The sequence below is a fragment of the Chiloscyllium plagiosum genome, chromosome 14, assembly GCF_004010195.1.
Source record: "Chiloscyllium plagiosum isolate BGI_BamShark_2017 chromosome 14, ASM401019v2, whole genome shotgun sequence".
Lineage (NCBI taxonomy): Eukaryota > Metazoa > Chordata > Chondrichthyes > Orectolobiformes > Hemiscylliidae > Chiloscyllium > Chiloscyllium plagiosum.
Window position 1 is genome coordinate 20,132,055 of NC_057723.1, and position 17,516 is coordinate 20,149,570.

The 17,516-nt window shown below is 38.5% G+C and overlaps 1 protein-coding gene across 18 annotated transcripts in view; it reads left to right on the top strand.

The window, feature by feature from the left end:
• Positions 1-17,516, top strand: part of LOC122556528 (teneurin-2-like) — a 1,106,639-nt gene that overhangs the window by 1,018,085 nt on the left and 71,038 nt on the right. For all 18 annotated transcript variants that reach the window (XM_043703277.1, XM_043703278.1, XM_043703280.1 and 15 more), the window contains 4 exons: positions 2,285-2,501; positions 8,767-8,886; positions 10,980-11,241; positions 16,771-17,038. In XM_043703277.1, coding sequence (XP_043559212.1) covers positions 2,285-2,501; positions 8,767-8,886; positions 10,980-11,241; positions 16,771-17,038 — 867 coding nt within the window. The remainder of the gene's footprint in view (positions 1-2,284; positions 2,502-8,766; positions 8,887-10,979; positions 11,242-16,770; positions 17,039-17,516) is intronic.

The following is a 17,516-nucleotide window of genomic DNA, read 5'->3' on the forward strand; positions in this document are numbered from 1 at the left end:
CTGCTGATGCTGCTGTCTAAGGAGGCTGTGATATCAAATTTTCAGCCTCCTGCTTTGTGAAGTGGCAGTTCTTCACAGTTTGATGGATACTTGATGGTTTGCAAGATAAATGTAGAATTGGGTGGCAGATTAATTTACTGGAGATTGTTGTGTAACGGTGTTTCTGATGGGACTGGCTGACAGATGAACGTGCTTATGTTGACTGATGGCCTCTCTGGGAGACATTCATGAGAATAAAATGGGCAGATGAGGAGTCCACTAACTGTCTAACTCCACAAAACCCTGCCAGGTTTACCCAGTAATGAGAATCTAGAACAAAAATAAGTATAAAGCCAATCTTTTTACTGTCTAGATCAATGAGGTACTGGTAATATGTAAAATCTTACCATTTCTTGTCATATATGCCAAAGAAAAGGGTTTAATGATGCTATGGAGTATAGTGTTTATCACAAATTCCATTTGTCTTATTAAAGAAACATACCTTCTTCAGTATTTACATATACATATGCTGTTGGTTATGTTGTCATATTTCACTCTGTCATATAACATTTGTTATTCAGGTAAGCAGTCTTCAATACTTTGAGTACCAAAATTCCTTTCCAGCTTTTCAATTCACAATCACAACAATAACAATGTAAACATAATTAGAAGAGATTGAGAAACACACAATTTTAAACAACTTTTTAAAGAGGCAGTTTTCACAGAGGTGTTTGGGAAGTAAGATGTGGAATGGGTTGATGGGGATTACAGGTTGAGAAATTTTCCGCTAATATATAATGTTAACGATTTTTTAAAAATATGTATTTTGCCAGATGTATTGGACAAGACAACTCTGAAATGCCCCCCAGGTCAATTTTATCACTAATTCAACATGAACAAGTTATCCAATAATGCATTTCATTAAGATTTTGTCAACATGGATATGATACTTCTACATCTGTGAGGTAGAAACTCAGAAGTTGTGAGCTATCTCTGTAAAGGAGCTTACTTAACAGTAACATTGACAGAGACCTTAAAGTCCCAGAGGGACTCTTCATCCTTTCAGTGGAATGTCAAAGAAGCACTAATACTTTGATGACATCTTTTCAAATCCTCAGAAGCATCTCAAACTACACTGTTAATCATTTTAAACTGATGTTTTATGCACAATAAAACCACTTCAACAGTAATAGTCTGATTAGCCAATTAAAGAATTTTTACATGGAAGTGCTTGAACCAAACAGAGTTCCTACCTTTTCTGTAACTTAAAGAATATTAAGCATCGACCAGTACAGTACAGGAACAGGCCCATCACTCACCGTATCTGTGCTGATCTTGATGCTATTCTAAACTAATCCCAGCTGCCTGCATAAGATCTGTATCCCTCAGTTCCTTGTCTGTACATGTGTATATCTAAATGCCTCTTAAAATTGGTTATCATATCTGCTTCTCCCACCTCCACTGGCAGCGTCTTCCAGCTACCTACCTGTAAGAAACTTTATTTGTGCATCACCTTTACAATTTCCCCCTCTCACCTTAAACCTATGCCCCCTTGTATTTGATATTTACATTCTGGATAAAGACTCCAACTATCCACCCTATCAATGCTTCCCATGGTGCCCCTCCGCTTCTGAAGCTCTAGTGAAAACAATCCAAGTTTGTCCAACCTCTCCTTATAGCTAATACATTCCAATCTGGGCAACAACCTGATAGAACTCTCCTACACCCTCTCTCATGCCTCCAAATCCTTCCTACAGTGTGGTGACCAGATGTGCCTAACTGAAGTCTTATACAGCTACAACGTGACTTGCCAACCTTTGTACATAATGCCCTGACCGATGAAGGTAAGTGTACCATTTGCCTTCTTTACCACCTTATGTACTACCACTCTCAGGAAGCTATCAGGGACTTTCACTCCAAGATCTCTCTGTATATCAATGTTCTTAAGGGTCCTGTCACTTACTGAATACTTTCCCCTTGCATTTGACCTCTCAAAATGCATTACCTCACCCTTGTCCAGATTAAACTCTACTTGTCATTTCTTCACCCAACTTTCCAACTGATCCAAATCCTGCTTTATCCTGTAATACTGGAAGTCTTCAATATATTCCTGAACAGAGGAATGAAATGTCTTCTGAAGAACCAGCATTTCCAACAATATGTGACTTAAAATGGAACTACATTTGCCATGACCAGCCTTGTAAAATGCCCATGTGTGAGAAAGTAACACTAGGACATGACTATTTTATTGCAAGATTGAATCTAAATATACTAAATAAATGTATCCCTCTTTATGTCAATGTAGATGGACTGATCGATTGCATGGATCCAGACTGCTGCCTTCAATCCAACTGTCAGTCTAACCCACTTTGTCATGGTTCACATGACCCTCTTGACATCATTCAGCAGAACCAATGGGAACTCTCGACTCAAGTTGTGAGGTCATTTTACGATCGCATTAAGCTCCTAGTGGGCAAAGATAGAACTCATATAATACCAGGGGAAAATCCTTTCAATGGCAGGTAAGGAATGCTCTCTTTTGTTAAGATAAGGAGATAAATGTGAAAGCAAAAGTATGCATGAAGTTCACTTTTAAACCAAATTTAATTTTTGGTTAACCTTAAAAAACTGTAAATAGGTTTGTTTGATTCTGGTGGTTAAGCAGAGATCTTTCAGCACAATTACAGTTAGTCAACTCTGAATTTGTCAATTTGTAAACTTCCTAACAAAATATGCCAAGTTCACTGTTTGATTGCAGCCCGACTACAAGTATCTGTCCCCATCACCGTTGCAAGTTTGCAGATACCTTGGCTTCTGTATTATGAAGACTGTGGCTCCCTGGACATCCTGCAGAATTTAAGTGCTGGCCATCTTTTGCAAATTTTCAGGAGATTTCCTCCTCAGCAGCCAGGATGACTGATAGTCATCTGTGTAAATCTGCTGATCTTGAAGGAAACTGCCACAAACAATGCTGTGTAGGTACTTTGCTTGGGGATCCAGCTTTTCTTACCTACTTTGATCTGTTTGGGTTCCTGAGTTATGGGAAAGCTAACTGATGTGAGTCAAAAGTTTTATCTAAGTAGAATTATGCAGCCGACTGAAATGCTTCCATTGACTGGTCTGCCCTAGGAGCAGACTGGTCACTCACAGGCATTGAAAATGTGAGTGAATCATAGAATCCCTAAATTCTGCTTTTTGCATTCATAACTCAGATTTCACTTCATAATCTGAGTTCAGTTTCTTCCTCGGTCATGTTTTTTGCAGAATCATAGAATCCCTACAGTACGGAAGCAAGCCATTTGGCCCATCAATTCCAAAGTGAGCCTCCGAAGGGCAACATGCTACCCAATCCCTGTAATCCTGCAATCCCAGGGCTAATCCACCAAACCTGCACATCCCAGGGCACTATGGGTAATTTAGCATGGCCAATCCACCTAACTTGCATATCTTCGGGCTATAGGAGGATACTGGAGCACCCAGAGGAAACCCACACAGACATGGGGAGAATGTATAAATTTCACACAGACAGTCACCCAAGCGAGTCCCTTTCACTGTGAAGCAGCAATGATAACCACTGAGCCACTGTGCCATCCCTATCCATGGATAGTGGATAGATTGAGTTTGAAAGGGTGAAGAATTTTCTTTTCCACAACCATGCTTTCTTGAGAGTTAAAATGAATCCCCCATCACCTCCATTTTGACAGCTATGGGTGATTCTACATTTGGAATAATCATCACAGTGGGCTATGAAATGAAGCTTTCTCCTTCAAGGTGTTGGTCCACATGTATGATATAGCAGGTGAGGGAAGAGAGGTGGGGGAAAATTGGGCACCATGGGTACTGCACCGCCTACTTGTCTCAAAGTTATTTTATCCACGGATATGAGCCATTTGAAGGTTTTAAGTGGCTAAATAATGACAACTTAACGACCTGTCAGGCAATATCAGGGTGTTACTTGGAGTGAGGGAGGCCAGAGTCAATTATCTAGCCGAGCCTGGAAATCCTGATGAAAGCTTCTCCCCAACAAATTAGCTTGGGACTCTGGGTTATTAGTCCAGAGATATATTCCTGAATCCTATGTCAACAAATTAATTGAATACCAAATAAATGTGGTGATTTTGCTGTAAGGCTACCAGAACTGGGTAAAAGGAAGGTAAAGACACTATAGTCCTACCATATCACAGCTGTCTAATTTGACAGGGATGACTGGTGGTAGTTTAATTGAGCATCACTGTGCCTCTTGTGAGAGGAAAGGGTGAGAAGAAGAGTCCATGGTAACCTCCGCCAGTCCAGTAATTGAACCCGTGCTGTTGAATGATCACTGTGATAAAGGTTGACATTTCTGTCTAATGTTACCATAGTATTTTTTTTTAAATAGTGACAACGTGTAAGAAGTTCTTATACAAAGCTCGATTTGTAAAAAGGCTTATGCAATTTATTACAGATTATGTTGCAACCAGGTACCTGAGGCGATTTCCAAACCATTTAATTCAAGTCCAAAACATCTTGTACAATTTACGTTATTGGGCATTTGATTTACACCTTTTTGGCAGGAATTTTAACATTGACTGAAATTGTTTTTGTTTCAGTTATTTTGTGGAAGCTATTTCTTAGCCTTCTTGGTTCAAATGAGGAATCTGTCTGATGTTTTGGTGAGAGATAATCAGACCAGATAGCAACTGTGAATCTTGATAAACCTCATAGAAATTGCACGTCAGTATTTTTGCAGTAGATGCAATTATTTGCTATTTTCTGCTTACTTGAGGAGATGATTGAGCTTAATAACAACAACAAAATGTGCTTTGTGTCACTGTAATAAACATTCATTCTTTTACCATTTAATAAATTTGAGTGTCAGTTAAATCTTCAGTCACCACTGAGTATTATGATATTCTGTTGTTTTCAAAAATCAACAAAGATCAGATGAATCTATGTAGAAACCATTGAATTGAAATAAGCTTAAGCATAAAGTCATAGAATTGTTACAGCTCAGAAGGAGGCCTGCCAGTTCATCAAGCTTGTATTTTTAAAATTTGTTTATGCAGATGGTGTCACTACCAGACTAGCATTTCTGTTGCATCCCTTATTTCCTGAAGGCGAGTTAAGAATCAACTACATTCTAATAGGTCTGGAGTTACATGCAGGCCAGACAAGGTTTCAATGGCAGATTTTCTTTCTTAAAGGACATTAATAAGTCAGATATTTTTAATACAATTGATGCATAGTCATTATTAGACTAATTTTTTTGTTCCACTTTTTTTAATAGAATGCAAATTTCACTTCCTGTCATGGTGGGTTTCGAACTCAAGTCTTCAGAACATTAGCTTGAGATTCTGGATTACTAATCCAGTGACACTACTGCCACAACTACGCCATCACCTCTTAAACCATTTCCCTGTCCTTTCCTAGTAACACGGCAAATTTGTTATCTTCAAATACTTATCTAATTCCCTTTTGAAAGCCGCAGTTGAATCTCCCTCCACCACCGTCTTATGTCATACATTACTCATCCTCACCACTTACTATATAAAAGAATGTTTACTCTTGTTTCTTTTGCCAATCTGCATTCTCTGGTCCTCAACTCATCTGTCAAATGTAAAGTTACTCCCAATCACCCACTCCATCAGCCTTCTCTTTGTCCTCTTCAAATCTATCAATGTCCTCCTTACAGTTCACAATACTCCCAAATTTTGTGTCATATGTAATTATTTCAATTGTACCTATACATTATATGATGTATATGTCATTCATATACATCAAGAAAAGTAGTTATCTTCATACTATTCCCAGGAATACCTTTCCCCAGTCCACTAATCAATCATTTAACACGACTCTCTGTTTCAGCTGAATTGTCATTCCTTTTCTTCCATGGGGTTCAATGATGCTGACAGCTAACTGAGCAAACTAATTACCCTAGTACTTATATGCCTTTAAAGACTTTTGGACTAATGTGAATTTCATTCTCTTCTCACTCTCCCTCCCTCTGATTCTCTTATTTTCGCTGTTCCTTTTAACATTCTATAATCAACGTGGTTCCAATTTGTATCATCAACCTGATGCCTACCATGTTTATCTTGTCATTTTGCTGTACAGCCAGCACTGGCTTGATTGTCCTATGGGATCCTTTGGGAATATAGCCTGGCTCTACCCAAACTATTTCCTCTTATCACAGCTCATCATTCCAAAATGGTTTTGCCTGCTCGTATTTCATTTCAGTTTAACTGGGACAAATGCATTCTTAACCCTCTAAATTTGGAATTTCTTCAATTATGTTTTTCTACTCTTTTTTTGGTTCTTTACCAAAGTTAATTCATACCTTGTGACACAGTATACATTGTTCCCCACATGTTGCTGTACTCCCAACTGACCCACTTAAACTTTCGTCTTTCTCTGGAATGGGATCCAGAAATGGCTTCTTCCTTGTTGGCCTGGAAAGGTATTGATCAAGGTAAATCTGCTGAACATACTTCAGAAACTCTGCTTTCTTTCTGTCCTTTACTGCAGTGCCACCCCAGTTTATATTAGGATGATTAAAACTCCCATAATCATGACTGTACAGGTTCTGCAACTCTCTATGATTTCCCTATAAATTTGCGCCACTACATCTTTCCCATTTGTTGCTGACCTTCAGGACACAGCCGGTAGTATAATGGTACCTCTACTAATTCTTAATTCTGACCAGATAAATTCTGCCATCGGCCTTTCCAACCTATTTCCCTCTTCAATGCAGTAATATTCTCCTTAGTCAAGACTACCACACTTGCAATCTTTTCTGAACATCATGTAACCAGGGATATTTAGCATCCAGACCTTCCCTTTTGGAGTTGGGTCCCCCTTATTAACACAACATTCTTTTAACATGTAACTATTTGTACCTGCAGCTCTCCAAAATGCACTTATGTACATGCACCATAAACCTGAATTAGATTTGAATATATTTCCTTTTAGCTTGATCCCAACTGATTCCTTACCATTTCGTGCTCTAGTGCTATATTCCTCTCCAAATCCTTTGTGCATCCTGTTTATCTTGCATAATGGTAGATCTTGGCTCCCACCCCTAAGTTACTTTACATCCTTCCCAACAGTACTAACAAAGGACTTTGGACCCAGCCCGGTTGAGGCGTAAACCATCTATACATGTCCTACTTCTCATGGAACTGATCTCAAAGTCCCAAAAATTGAAAGCCTTTCCCCCTGTACTATCAGGGGGAATCTGCTCTATTCTTCTACTTCTACAATCAATACAGTTAAATGCTGTATGTTCTAAATCCTGAGCTTTCGACTTTGATAAGTAAAAATATATAGTATGCATAAGGCAAAGGATCACATACAAATATAGCTGTATTGCTGAATCTAAAATTATCTAATGAAAAATAGTCCATCCTACCTTAATTGCATACTTTGTAGTTATTGAAGATTGGAAGATTGGAATTAAAATTTCAGTCATGACTGATTGTAGATATTTCAGTGGAAAATGTAAAAATTCACCAACCACGAGCAACATTACCTTGTTAATTACAGAGAGTGATTACTTCTGCTTTCAGCAGAAGAAAATTAAAGGAAATTCAACAATATTGTGTATTTCATAGTATTTTACAAAAAGTGTAGCTACTGTGTTTGGATTTCTTCCAGATATGGTCCAAGTGTGCTTGCATAGTTCATATTACCCCAGCATTCTGTGTTGCATGTGATTCTTCCAAAAAATTCACAATTTATGTATCCAGTGATTTCATCATCTGTTATTGAGCACACCTATCAGCTATCCACTTTTTTGACAAATTGGACAGCAGCTGCAGCTGTGGAAAGTGCTCCATTGTGGAATATTTCTCAGACCTCAAGTCTTGGATATGCATCTTTACTTTCCTCGAACCACATAGGAAACAGTATTGTTCAGCTAAAATGTGAAAATGTTGGCAACTGGACATAAATGTGCTAATTGCGCAGCTCGTTAATGTGATTGGTAATGACCATCAATGTAAGCTTTTTCCTTGTAGAGCTGAGGAGCGGTGAAGAACTGTATCAATTTGTTGCTTGTGAGAGAAATTCATGTTGCTCCATATATCAGAATGTTTATAGAATTAGTGTCCTTCAGGGAAAGACATTAGCCATCCTTACCTAGCCCACAAAGACCCCAGATCCACACTGATTAACTTTGAATTGCCTTCTGAATTAGCTTAGCAAGTCAATTAATTCAATGGCAGTTGGGGCTGGGACCAGATGCTGGCCTTACCACATCCCACAAATGAATGAATAAAAAAGGACCAGGGATGGTGTGCTGCAGGGTAAATACTGATGGTTCTCGTTGTTTTGTTAAGTTGAGTGAAAATAAATGTGGTTTTTTCAAGATCAAATTGGTTCCAAATTGAAAAACATTGAAAGAGATATTTTCAATTGTCTCAGTAACCTATTGCCTAAGTTAGGTAGGTCTTATTATGATCAAGCAGTCAGCCTTGTTTATTAGTGATACCTACAAAAATAACCTATGACTTGAAGCCATTTGACCCTAGATATTCATGAACACCGATGTTTTTGCTGACAGTTTATACAGTGCAATATTTACCAATGGTAAATTGCTGCAGATCTGTGTCTATTGAATTAACACTTGCAATATTTATGTGTGTTTGCATTCGGGATGAGAGATTTCTATAACAAACATACATCATAGCTTTCTACTGCTCAAAGTATTCAATCCTCAAGTGTGTTACCAAACCAGCCTTTTATGTCATGTATCATTACTAAATTAAAAGAAAATATTCAACCTAGAACTAGCCTTTTGTTTAATCACAGCTTAGCTTCACTAATCAGAGGACAAGTCTTTACAAAGGATGGAACACCATTGGTTGGAGTTAACGTATCGTTTGTCAAATATCCTCAGTATGGGTACACGATTACTCGTCAGGATGGCACGTAAGTTGATAATTAGACTTTCTCTTGGCAGGGCCCTTTCTTCATGGTTTCTAAATACCTACATTTTTAATTGATTTTTTTTATTTTATTAATTCATAGTTTCTTCAATGTTCCTCCTCACGAGGGAGATGACTGGTCCAGAATGTAGGCACAAGATAAGAGATGACTGTACAGAGACTCACCCAATAATCATCTTTCATATTTTGATATTGACAGTAATAATGACTGGACTTTTCTTCCATAAGACTATCATAGACTATCCAAATCAAGTTCCCATCCCATCACCCTCACATATCTCTTTCCAGCTCAGCTCATAACCTGCAAAAGTTGAAATTCAGGCTCACATTTTCCCTTTCTACTGCAGGAACATCAAGATCCATTTCAGCCAACTCCCACTTTCTTTCTCCCAATTTCAGGCCCTCATTCCATTTCTTTCCAGACTCATGCAGACCTTCCTTGATTCTGCTTAGATCATTTTCAGCACCACTTGTGCCAATAGCACCATTTTCCACCTCTCACTTCAAGGTGAAAGGTGGAAAGTGTAAGGGGGATACATGCAGCAAGTACTTCACACAGAGGGTGGTGGGTGTTTGGAACGCGTTGACAACATAGGTGGTAGAGACAGGCACGGTAGATTCATTTAAGATGTGTTTGGACAGATGCATGAGTAGGTGGGGAGCAGAGAGACTCAGATGCTTAGGAATTGACCGACAAGTTTAGACAGTACATTTGGAATGGCTCAGGCTTGGAGGGCCGAAGGGCCTGTTCCAGGGCTGTAAATTTTCTTTGTTCTTTAATATTCAATCCTAATTATTGGTCTGGAAAAGCACAGCCAGTCAGGCAGCATCCAAGGAGGAGGAGGGCGTATGCCTAAAATGTTGATTCTCCTGTCTGTACTTGCGCCCTTCTCCAGCATTGTTTCGCAGGAATTGCCCTCCTATATTTCACAGCATTACTTCAGTCTGTGGTGTCCCATTGTATGAATGGCAAACTCCTCTACAATCATGATTCCATTTTAACCTGTGGTGACCCCAGAATAAAATTACTGGAAGCACTACATGTCCAGCCATTTCTAAATGTGTAGCCACCAATGGACTTCCTGAATCACAGAATCCTCTAACCCCAGTATTCTCCCAACATTCATTCCACATATATTTTGTGCATTGTCCTCACTGATATGTCTCCAGCCACTCTTGAATTTTAGTCCAAAAGTGCAGCAATACATATTTTTCTGAGAGCTTAATTTAATGTATTTGGAATCTATAAAGTGCACATTATTGCTTTAACTGCCCTATGCACATTGTTTTAGATTTCATCCTTGCCATACTATCAGACATTCCATACCTATCTGACTGATATTTGGTAATTTTGACTTTTATTTGATGGTGAAAAAAAAATCTTCTGCACCTGACAGTGTGCAATATCATGACCAATTTATTACTGTTAAAGGGAAATAACTTGAAATCCATTGCAATTCAAGTACCACTGAAAATGCGAGAAACGTACAATTATGTTGGTTTTCTCTGACTTGATTTGGGAGTTTGGAAGTAGCTACCAATCATTCCGAACAGCAATTAACTTCAAGTTGACCTCGTAGCTTTTTACAGCAATCAGGCTTTGTCACCTTGAAGGGACATATCAGATTACACACAATTTTACCTCAGCAGTAGAATTATACATTCTACAGTACAGTACCTTGTGTGACACTTCTACTCTTATGAAGCAATGCGTTGGCTGACTTATGAACAATGCCATGGGATGCACTCTGATTGAGTGCACTGCGAATTACTGTGGAAAATATATGCCTTTTAATAATTAATTTGGGATGTAGAGAAAATTAATTTTTCTCTAATACTTGGGATATAGCAAAAATTATTTTTTCTCTTATTAACAACACAAGTTCCTGTCTATTTCACTGCTCTGATTTTAATAATTCTATTTATACGGTCAAACAATAAATTGAGAATTTTGCATTGGAAAATGCTTTTGACGGTCATCATCATATTGCCTGAGGTCATAAAATATCAATGATAGCGTGATTCAGTTTCAGGTTGACTTCTGTTTTAATTGTGGCTATTTTATTTTCCCCTTAGGTTTGATTTGATTGCAAATGGTGGTGCATCACTTACATTGCACTTTGAGCGTGCTCCATTCCTAAGTCAAGAGCGCACAGTCTGGCTTCCATGGAACACATTCTATGCTATGAATACTCTTGTGATGAAGACTGAAGAAAACACTATTCCAAGCTGTGATCTGAGTGGGTTTGTGCGACCTGAACCAATTCTTGTCTCTTCACCACTTTCAACTTTCTTTAGTTCTTCTCCTGAGCAGAACCCTATTATTCCTGAGACCCAAGTAAGTGTACTGCAAAGATTGTGGAAAACAAATCAAATGGGGTGGGTTTGGGGAATCAGATGTGTGAGGAATAACCTCACTTTACAGCCAGGTGCCTTGCAGTAGCAGTTAAAATCTCAGTCGGGGAGGGAGGCGCTGATTTGTTCTGCTGATTTTCAATGCTCATCTGCTCATGAAGAGCTTTTGCCCGAAACGTTGATTTTCCTGCTCCTCGGATGCTGCCTGATCTGCTGTGCTTTTCCAGCACCACTCTAATCTAGATGCCCCCTGCAGCCAGAACCAAAAAAACTCTGTCTAACTGCCAGCCTCTTTGAAGCCCTCTAAGTGATTTCCTCATCTCCCCATGCCTTCCTGCACCAAACCTTATCTGCAAGATCTGACCTGCCTGTTGGCTCAGTACAGGAGCTAGCCATTTCCAACTCTTCCTTTCTAGCAAGCAGTAGCACAGTGCCTGTCTGGCACTAATAATGCACTGCCATCATTTAAAGAGGATCCAGAATCAAACATCTCGAGTCTGAGATAAGTAAGGAATGCAATATGGAATTTTTGCCACACTGATTTTATGCCCATTGTGAACATGAGTCAGATTCCTCCCTCTGGATAATTTGTATTTGGACTGTGAAATTGTAACATTTAACCATTTGGTTTGAGATAATTGAGACCTGATTAAGAGATCCTTTTCATGTCTGTAAAACAATGGCTGAAACACCACATAACACAAGAAAATGGGAACATAAAATGAAGGTAGCAAGTCATCTGGCTATTGCATTCTTGCTTAACTATTATTTGCATTGAAGTCAAGTAGTAAAAGGATGCAGTTTTCATAACATCATATATTTGAATATTTTCATCAAATTAAATATCTTTCTATTGCAAATCTGCATGATTTCCTTTTAGTTTTGATTCTCCCAATTTTGCAACTTCCTTTAACTTAGGCAGATGGGTGACTTACACCCAGCTTTCTCGCGTAACTGTGTCATAATTGATTTCAAAGAGGAATGTGTGAATGTATTCTTTTTCTGTTTGTGTGGAAGGGCCTGATTAGCTCTTCCTTTCAGGAATGTAAGGCTGATAGTTCTGATCAACAAATTAGCTGTGCAGAAAATAATTGCTGTCATGGTCATCTTCAAATAATGTCTATTTAAGAGAATCTGGAGTTGGAGGGAGTGGAGATATCAGGGAAGTTGATGATATAGGAGAGTGTATATAAGTAATGTTGAAGCTGAAGATCAACTTGGAAAGATAGGTTGTAACAACGGAGTGCAAATCTACTTTGTATGCTTCAATTTCCTGGTTTGCATTGTCTTAGTATTATTATACAATTGTGGACCAGGTATTTAGTTAGAGTATCACCAATACTTACAGAGTTTTAGCAGCTGAATCAGTCCTTCTTTCTCAAAGTACAATCCCAAACAGTCCATTATTGCTTTTTAATCACCAACTACACCCTTGCTCCCTGCCAATAACTCTCCACTCCAACCCTATAGTACAGCCCACTTCCACAGAGCAAAAAGAAAACCACTGGCCATAAGTGATAAGGATTAAAAACAATTACTTTTTTGAGAATTTGATTCACAGATGTTGAATAATAGTTTATGCTGTTTAACCTTCTGAGGCAAGGCAAAGAGACTTTTGGAACACGTTATGTAAAAATAATAAATTCAAGTGATTAAACATAAATAATTAAGTTACCAGCTTGGAAACATCTGGGTTAAATACATGTTGGGTTAAGCTATGACTAAGTGTGAGCAGGGAATGGAGTTGACAAGAACTGAGTATGACAAGAAATAAGTGTTAAGTTAGGAATTTGGTGCAGGTCGGAATTCACTGCAGAAGGGGGAAGGAAGTGCTGCTTTTTACATATTTTTTTCAGTCTCCAATAACTGGTGAGCATTGAAAGACATTAATTAGTTCAGCACATAGGTGATTAGTTGCTGAGTTTTAATATTCTATTCCAAGCAAGGGGACCGGTAGTTTAAATGGTACTGAAGAGATCTAAATATTGCATTAAATTTAAATAAATAACTTACTTTAAATACAGATAATAGTTGAATTATATTTATAAACATGAAAACCAATTAGTTAAGTTAAACACAATAAAGAAACAGGGTAGACGATGTGTTGCAGCTGTAGCAGGTGGGAGCTTATGGACACAATTATGATCCACAAGAGCTGCATCTGCATGAGCATTTGCAAGTCAAGGAATTTTGGTTCAGAGTTGAGGGCTTTAGGATGCCTATGATCCATCAGGAACGGAAGAAAGTTTCCTGGATACTTTGTTCCAGGAAGCAGTAACATCTGTTAGCTTGAGTACTTCAGATTGGGTTTGTGGTCAGGGCTAAGAGAATGTGATTATGAAGAGAAAAGTATGGAGATCTGATTGAAAATAATGGAGGAGCCTCTACCTTAGCAGATATCCAGCAGGTTTGTGGTTCTTGAAGCTTTTGTGAATGAGGGCAGCGACCACAGGGTGGATGAGCAAACTCACCATGGCACCATAGTGTAGGGAGCCATTGTGGGGAGTAAAAGGTGATGTGATTCTTAGTAGGAGATTGTATGACTAGTGGGTTGGAGACTATTCTCTGTCATTGACTGGGTGAATCTCAATAGGTATGCTGCCAGCAAGTGCTAGAGTTAAAGATGTCTCCTGAGGGCTGGGGAAGAAATTGAAATGCAAGGAAAAGATCCAGTTGTTGTGATGCATACAAGAAGCAACTCAAAAAGGCTTCCTCTCTTTGGGCTCAACTCTCAACGGGCCTTTAATAATTATGAGGTGAAAACAATTGCCAATCAACAGACGAGGTCCTATTGGGCAGTTGGCAACTGGCTGCCTGCAGTACTGGGTGTACTGCCAGCAGCAGTGGTCTCTGCCCATAATGCACCATGGACATTGTGGAGGCAAGTAACGATGATCTCAGACATAGAAACATCAAGTTTGAAGCAGAAGTAGGCCATTTGGCCTTTCAAGTCTGCTGTGCCATTCAAGATGATCATAACTAATCATCTAACTCAGTACCATTTTCCAACTTTGATCCCATTAATCCTAAGAACCATATCTAACTCCTTAAAAACATTTAACATTTTGGCCTGAACTATTTTCTGTGGAAGAGAATTCCACAGGCTCACCACTCTCTGGGTAAAGACATTTTTTTTTTCATCTCAATCCTCATTCACTTACCCTATGTCTTTAAACTATGACTCCTGTTCCGGAAACTCCTGTCATCAGGAACATCCTTCCTGCATTTACTCAGTCTACTCCTGTTTGAATTTTATGGGTTTCTATGAGATTCACACTCATTCTTCTAAACTCGAGTGAGCATAATTCTAATTGATCCAATCTCTCTTCATACGTCAGTCAGTCTGGTAAACATTTATTGCATTCCCCCCATGGCCTAAATGTCCTTCCTCAGATACGGAGACCAAAACTGCACAGAAGACACCAGATGTGGTTTAATCAATCTTCTATAGACGTACAGCAAGCCATCCCCGCTCTGACACTCAAATCCTCCCATTATGAAAGCTGACATACCATTTGCCTTCTTCACCACCACTGAAAGTGTTTGTTTAATTTCAGTGACTGAAAATATGTCGTCATTCAAATAATAATCTGCCTTCCTGATTTTGCTACCGAAGTGGATAACCTTACATTTGTCCACATTATACTTCATTTCCTTGCTCACTCAACCTGTCAAATCACACTGAAGCATCTCTGCATCCTCTTCACAGATCACCTTTCCACCCAAAATTGGAGATATTACAACTAATTCCATCTCATTAATATATCATTAATATACATTGTGTACAGCTGGGGTCCAAGCACTGATCCCTGTAATACCCTGCCACTTAGAAAAAGATCTCTTCATTACTATGCTTTATTTCCTGTCTGCCAAACTGATCTCCCTCCATGTCAGTACACTTCCTCTAATCCCCTGTGCTTTATTTTACATGCTAATCTCTGACGTGGGACCTTATTGAAAGCTTTTTGAAAGTCCAAATAAAGCACATCTACAGGCTCTCCCTTATCAGCTCTACTTGTTACTTGCTCAAAATTTTCAATTAAATTCATAAAGCATGATTTCCCTTTTGTAAATCCATGTTGATTCTGTCTGATCCGGACAATGTTTTCCAAGTGCTTTGTCATTAAGTCTTTTACAATGGACTCAAGCATTGTTCTCATTGTCAGGATAGCTTTTGTTTTGTTAAATAGAGGCATTGCCCTCCAAACCATATGAAGTTCTAGAATCTGTTGAATCTTGAAAGATGACCACAAATGGATCCTTTATTTCTTGGGCCATTTCCTTAAGTAATTTAGGATATAGATTACTGGGCTCTGTTGATTTATCTTTGTTGAATTTCATCAATTTCCCCAACACCACTTCCCTACTAAAAGTGATTTCTTTAAGATCCCCCCCTCTCAATAGATCATGCATTCACTAACATTTTTGGGATGTTATTGCATCTTCCTTTGCAACAACAGATATACATTTACTCAGTTTGCCAATCTCTTTGCTCCCCCATTACAAGTTTCCCCATTTCTCAGTGCAAGGGACCTACATTTATTTTTATCTCTTCATATTCCTGCAGCAGCTTTTGCAATCAGTTTCTATGTTCCCACAATCTTAATCTTTGACTCAATTTTACCTCTCTTATTCATTCCCTTTCACCTTCTTTGCTTAAATCTAAACTGCTCCCATTCTTCAGGTCAGCTGCTTTTTTTGGCCAATTTGTATGCCCCTGCTATTGTGTGGACTTCCAATGATTTCTAGGAAAAGGGCGGGTGGCAATTTGGAAAAGACAGGAAGTGTTATGGTGGACACAAAGAGGAAAAATTGTTGGAACATTTCCACTAAAGCCTCAGAAAGGAAGCCTGCAGGGTGAAGTGTGCAGACCTCTCTTCTACCCATTAAATCTGTTATCTTTATATACAATGTTCCACATGAAAGATTTTGGAAGAATTTGCTATTCAAAGTAAATGGACTGGTAATACAGATCATTCATGATTTGATCAAGTGGTGAAACAGGTTCCACATTCTACTTACCTGAATCATATTCCTGCATCTTATATAGTTGTATATGCCCATCAGTGATTATTGTTCATTCCCCTTATTATACTTATTACATGAAATAACCAAAAATCCCTATACTGTATACATTGTATTGTTACTGTACATTTTTGTAAAGAAAGTATTGCAAAAACCTACTTGACCCTAGTTTCACATTTGAGAACATGAAAAAATTTGCTCCTCTGACATAAAATAAGATTAAAGAAATCTTCTCTCTTTTTAAATAGATTACAGTAGGGACCTTAACCTAAGCAGAGAACACATAAAAAGGATTTCTTTGATATTGTTTTGTAATGGACTGGGTTATTCTAATGTAGTTGCTGTTAGTAAACAGGCAGTTGTACTGCATTAGACAATGGATAATAATCAGTGATTAACAAAATTGCGTTTTACAAATTTTTAACTTAGGTCCTCAGTATCTGCTTTACCATGTAGGTATTTTAACATATGTCTGTTTCATGTTCAGGTTCTACATGAAGCAGTTGAAATCCCGGGCTCCAATTTGAAGTTGTGCTACCTGAGCTCTCGTACCGCTGGCTACAAATCCCTTTTGAAAGTCACAATGACTCAATCCATTGTGCCAATCAATTTAATTAAAGTTCATCTGATGGTAGCTGTGGAAGGACATCTCTTCCAGAAATGGTTCCATGCATCTCCTAACCTTGCCTACACCTACATATGGGACAAAACTGACGCCTATAGCCAAAAGGTCTATGGTCTCTCAGAAGCTGTCGGTATGATTTAAAATTCTGCTTTTACGTTGTCAACTTCTATAATTTTGTTCACATTAATATACAATAAAATTGCTTGGTGTGGGTTACACAAAGTATAGCCATTGATCTGGATTGTGAAATTCAACACTGTCAGCCAGGTTGCAGTAAAACATCACTGCATCTAACTGCTGTATTCACATCCCTGGCTTTGCTGTTACTTTATATTATTCATGGCGGGTGGGCTAGTTTCTGTATGAAAATTTGCAAATGTAAATTGCTGTGGACTTAATCATTGCGTTGTTGGACTGCACTTTGTGGCATAGGAAAGATTGCGGCTTTGTGTGAAAAGTAAGGACCTGGACAGCAGCTACAGCATAACTAAATATATCCTGTTGTGTAATAGGAAGAGTTTCAGACTGTTAGGTTTCGGAATAATATGCCCACTGTACATATTACATACAAGATCGATGAGGGAATGCAAAAGTACCAGTAAATCTAG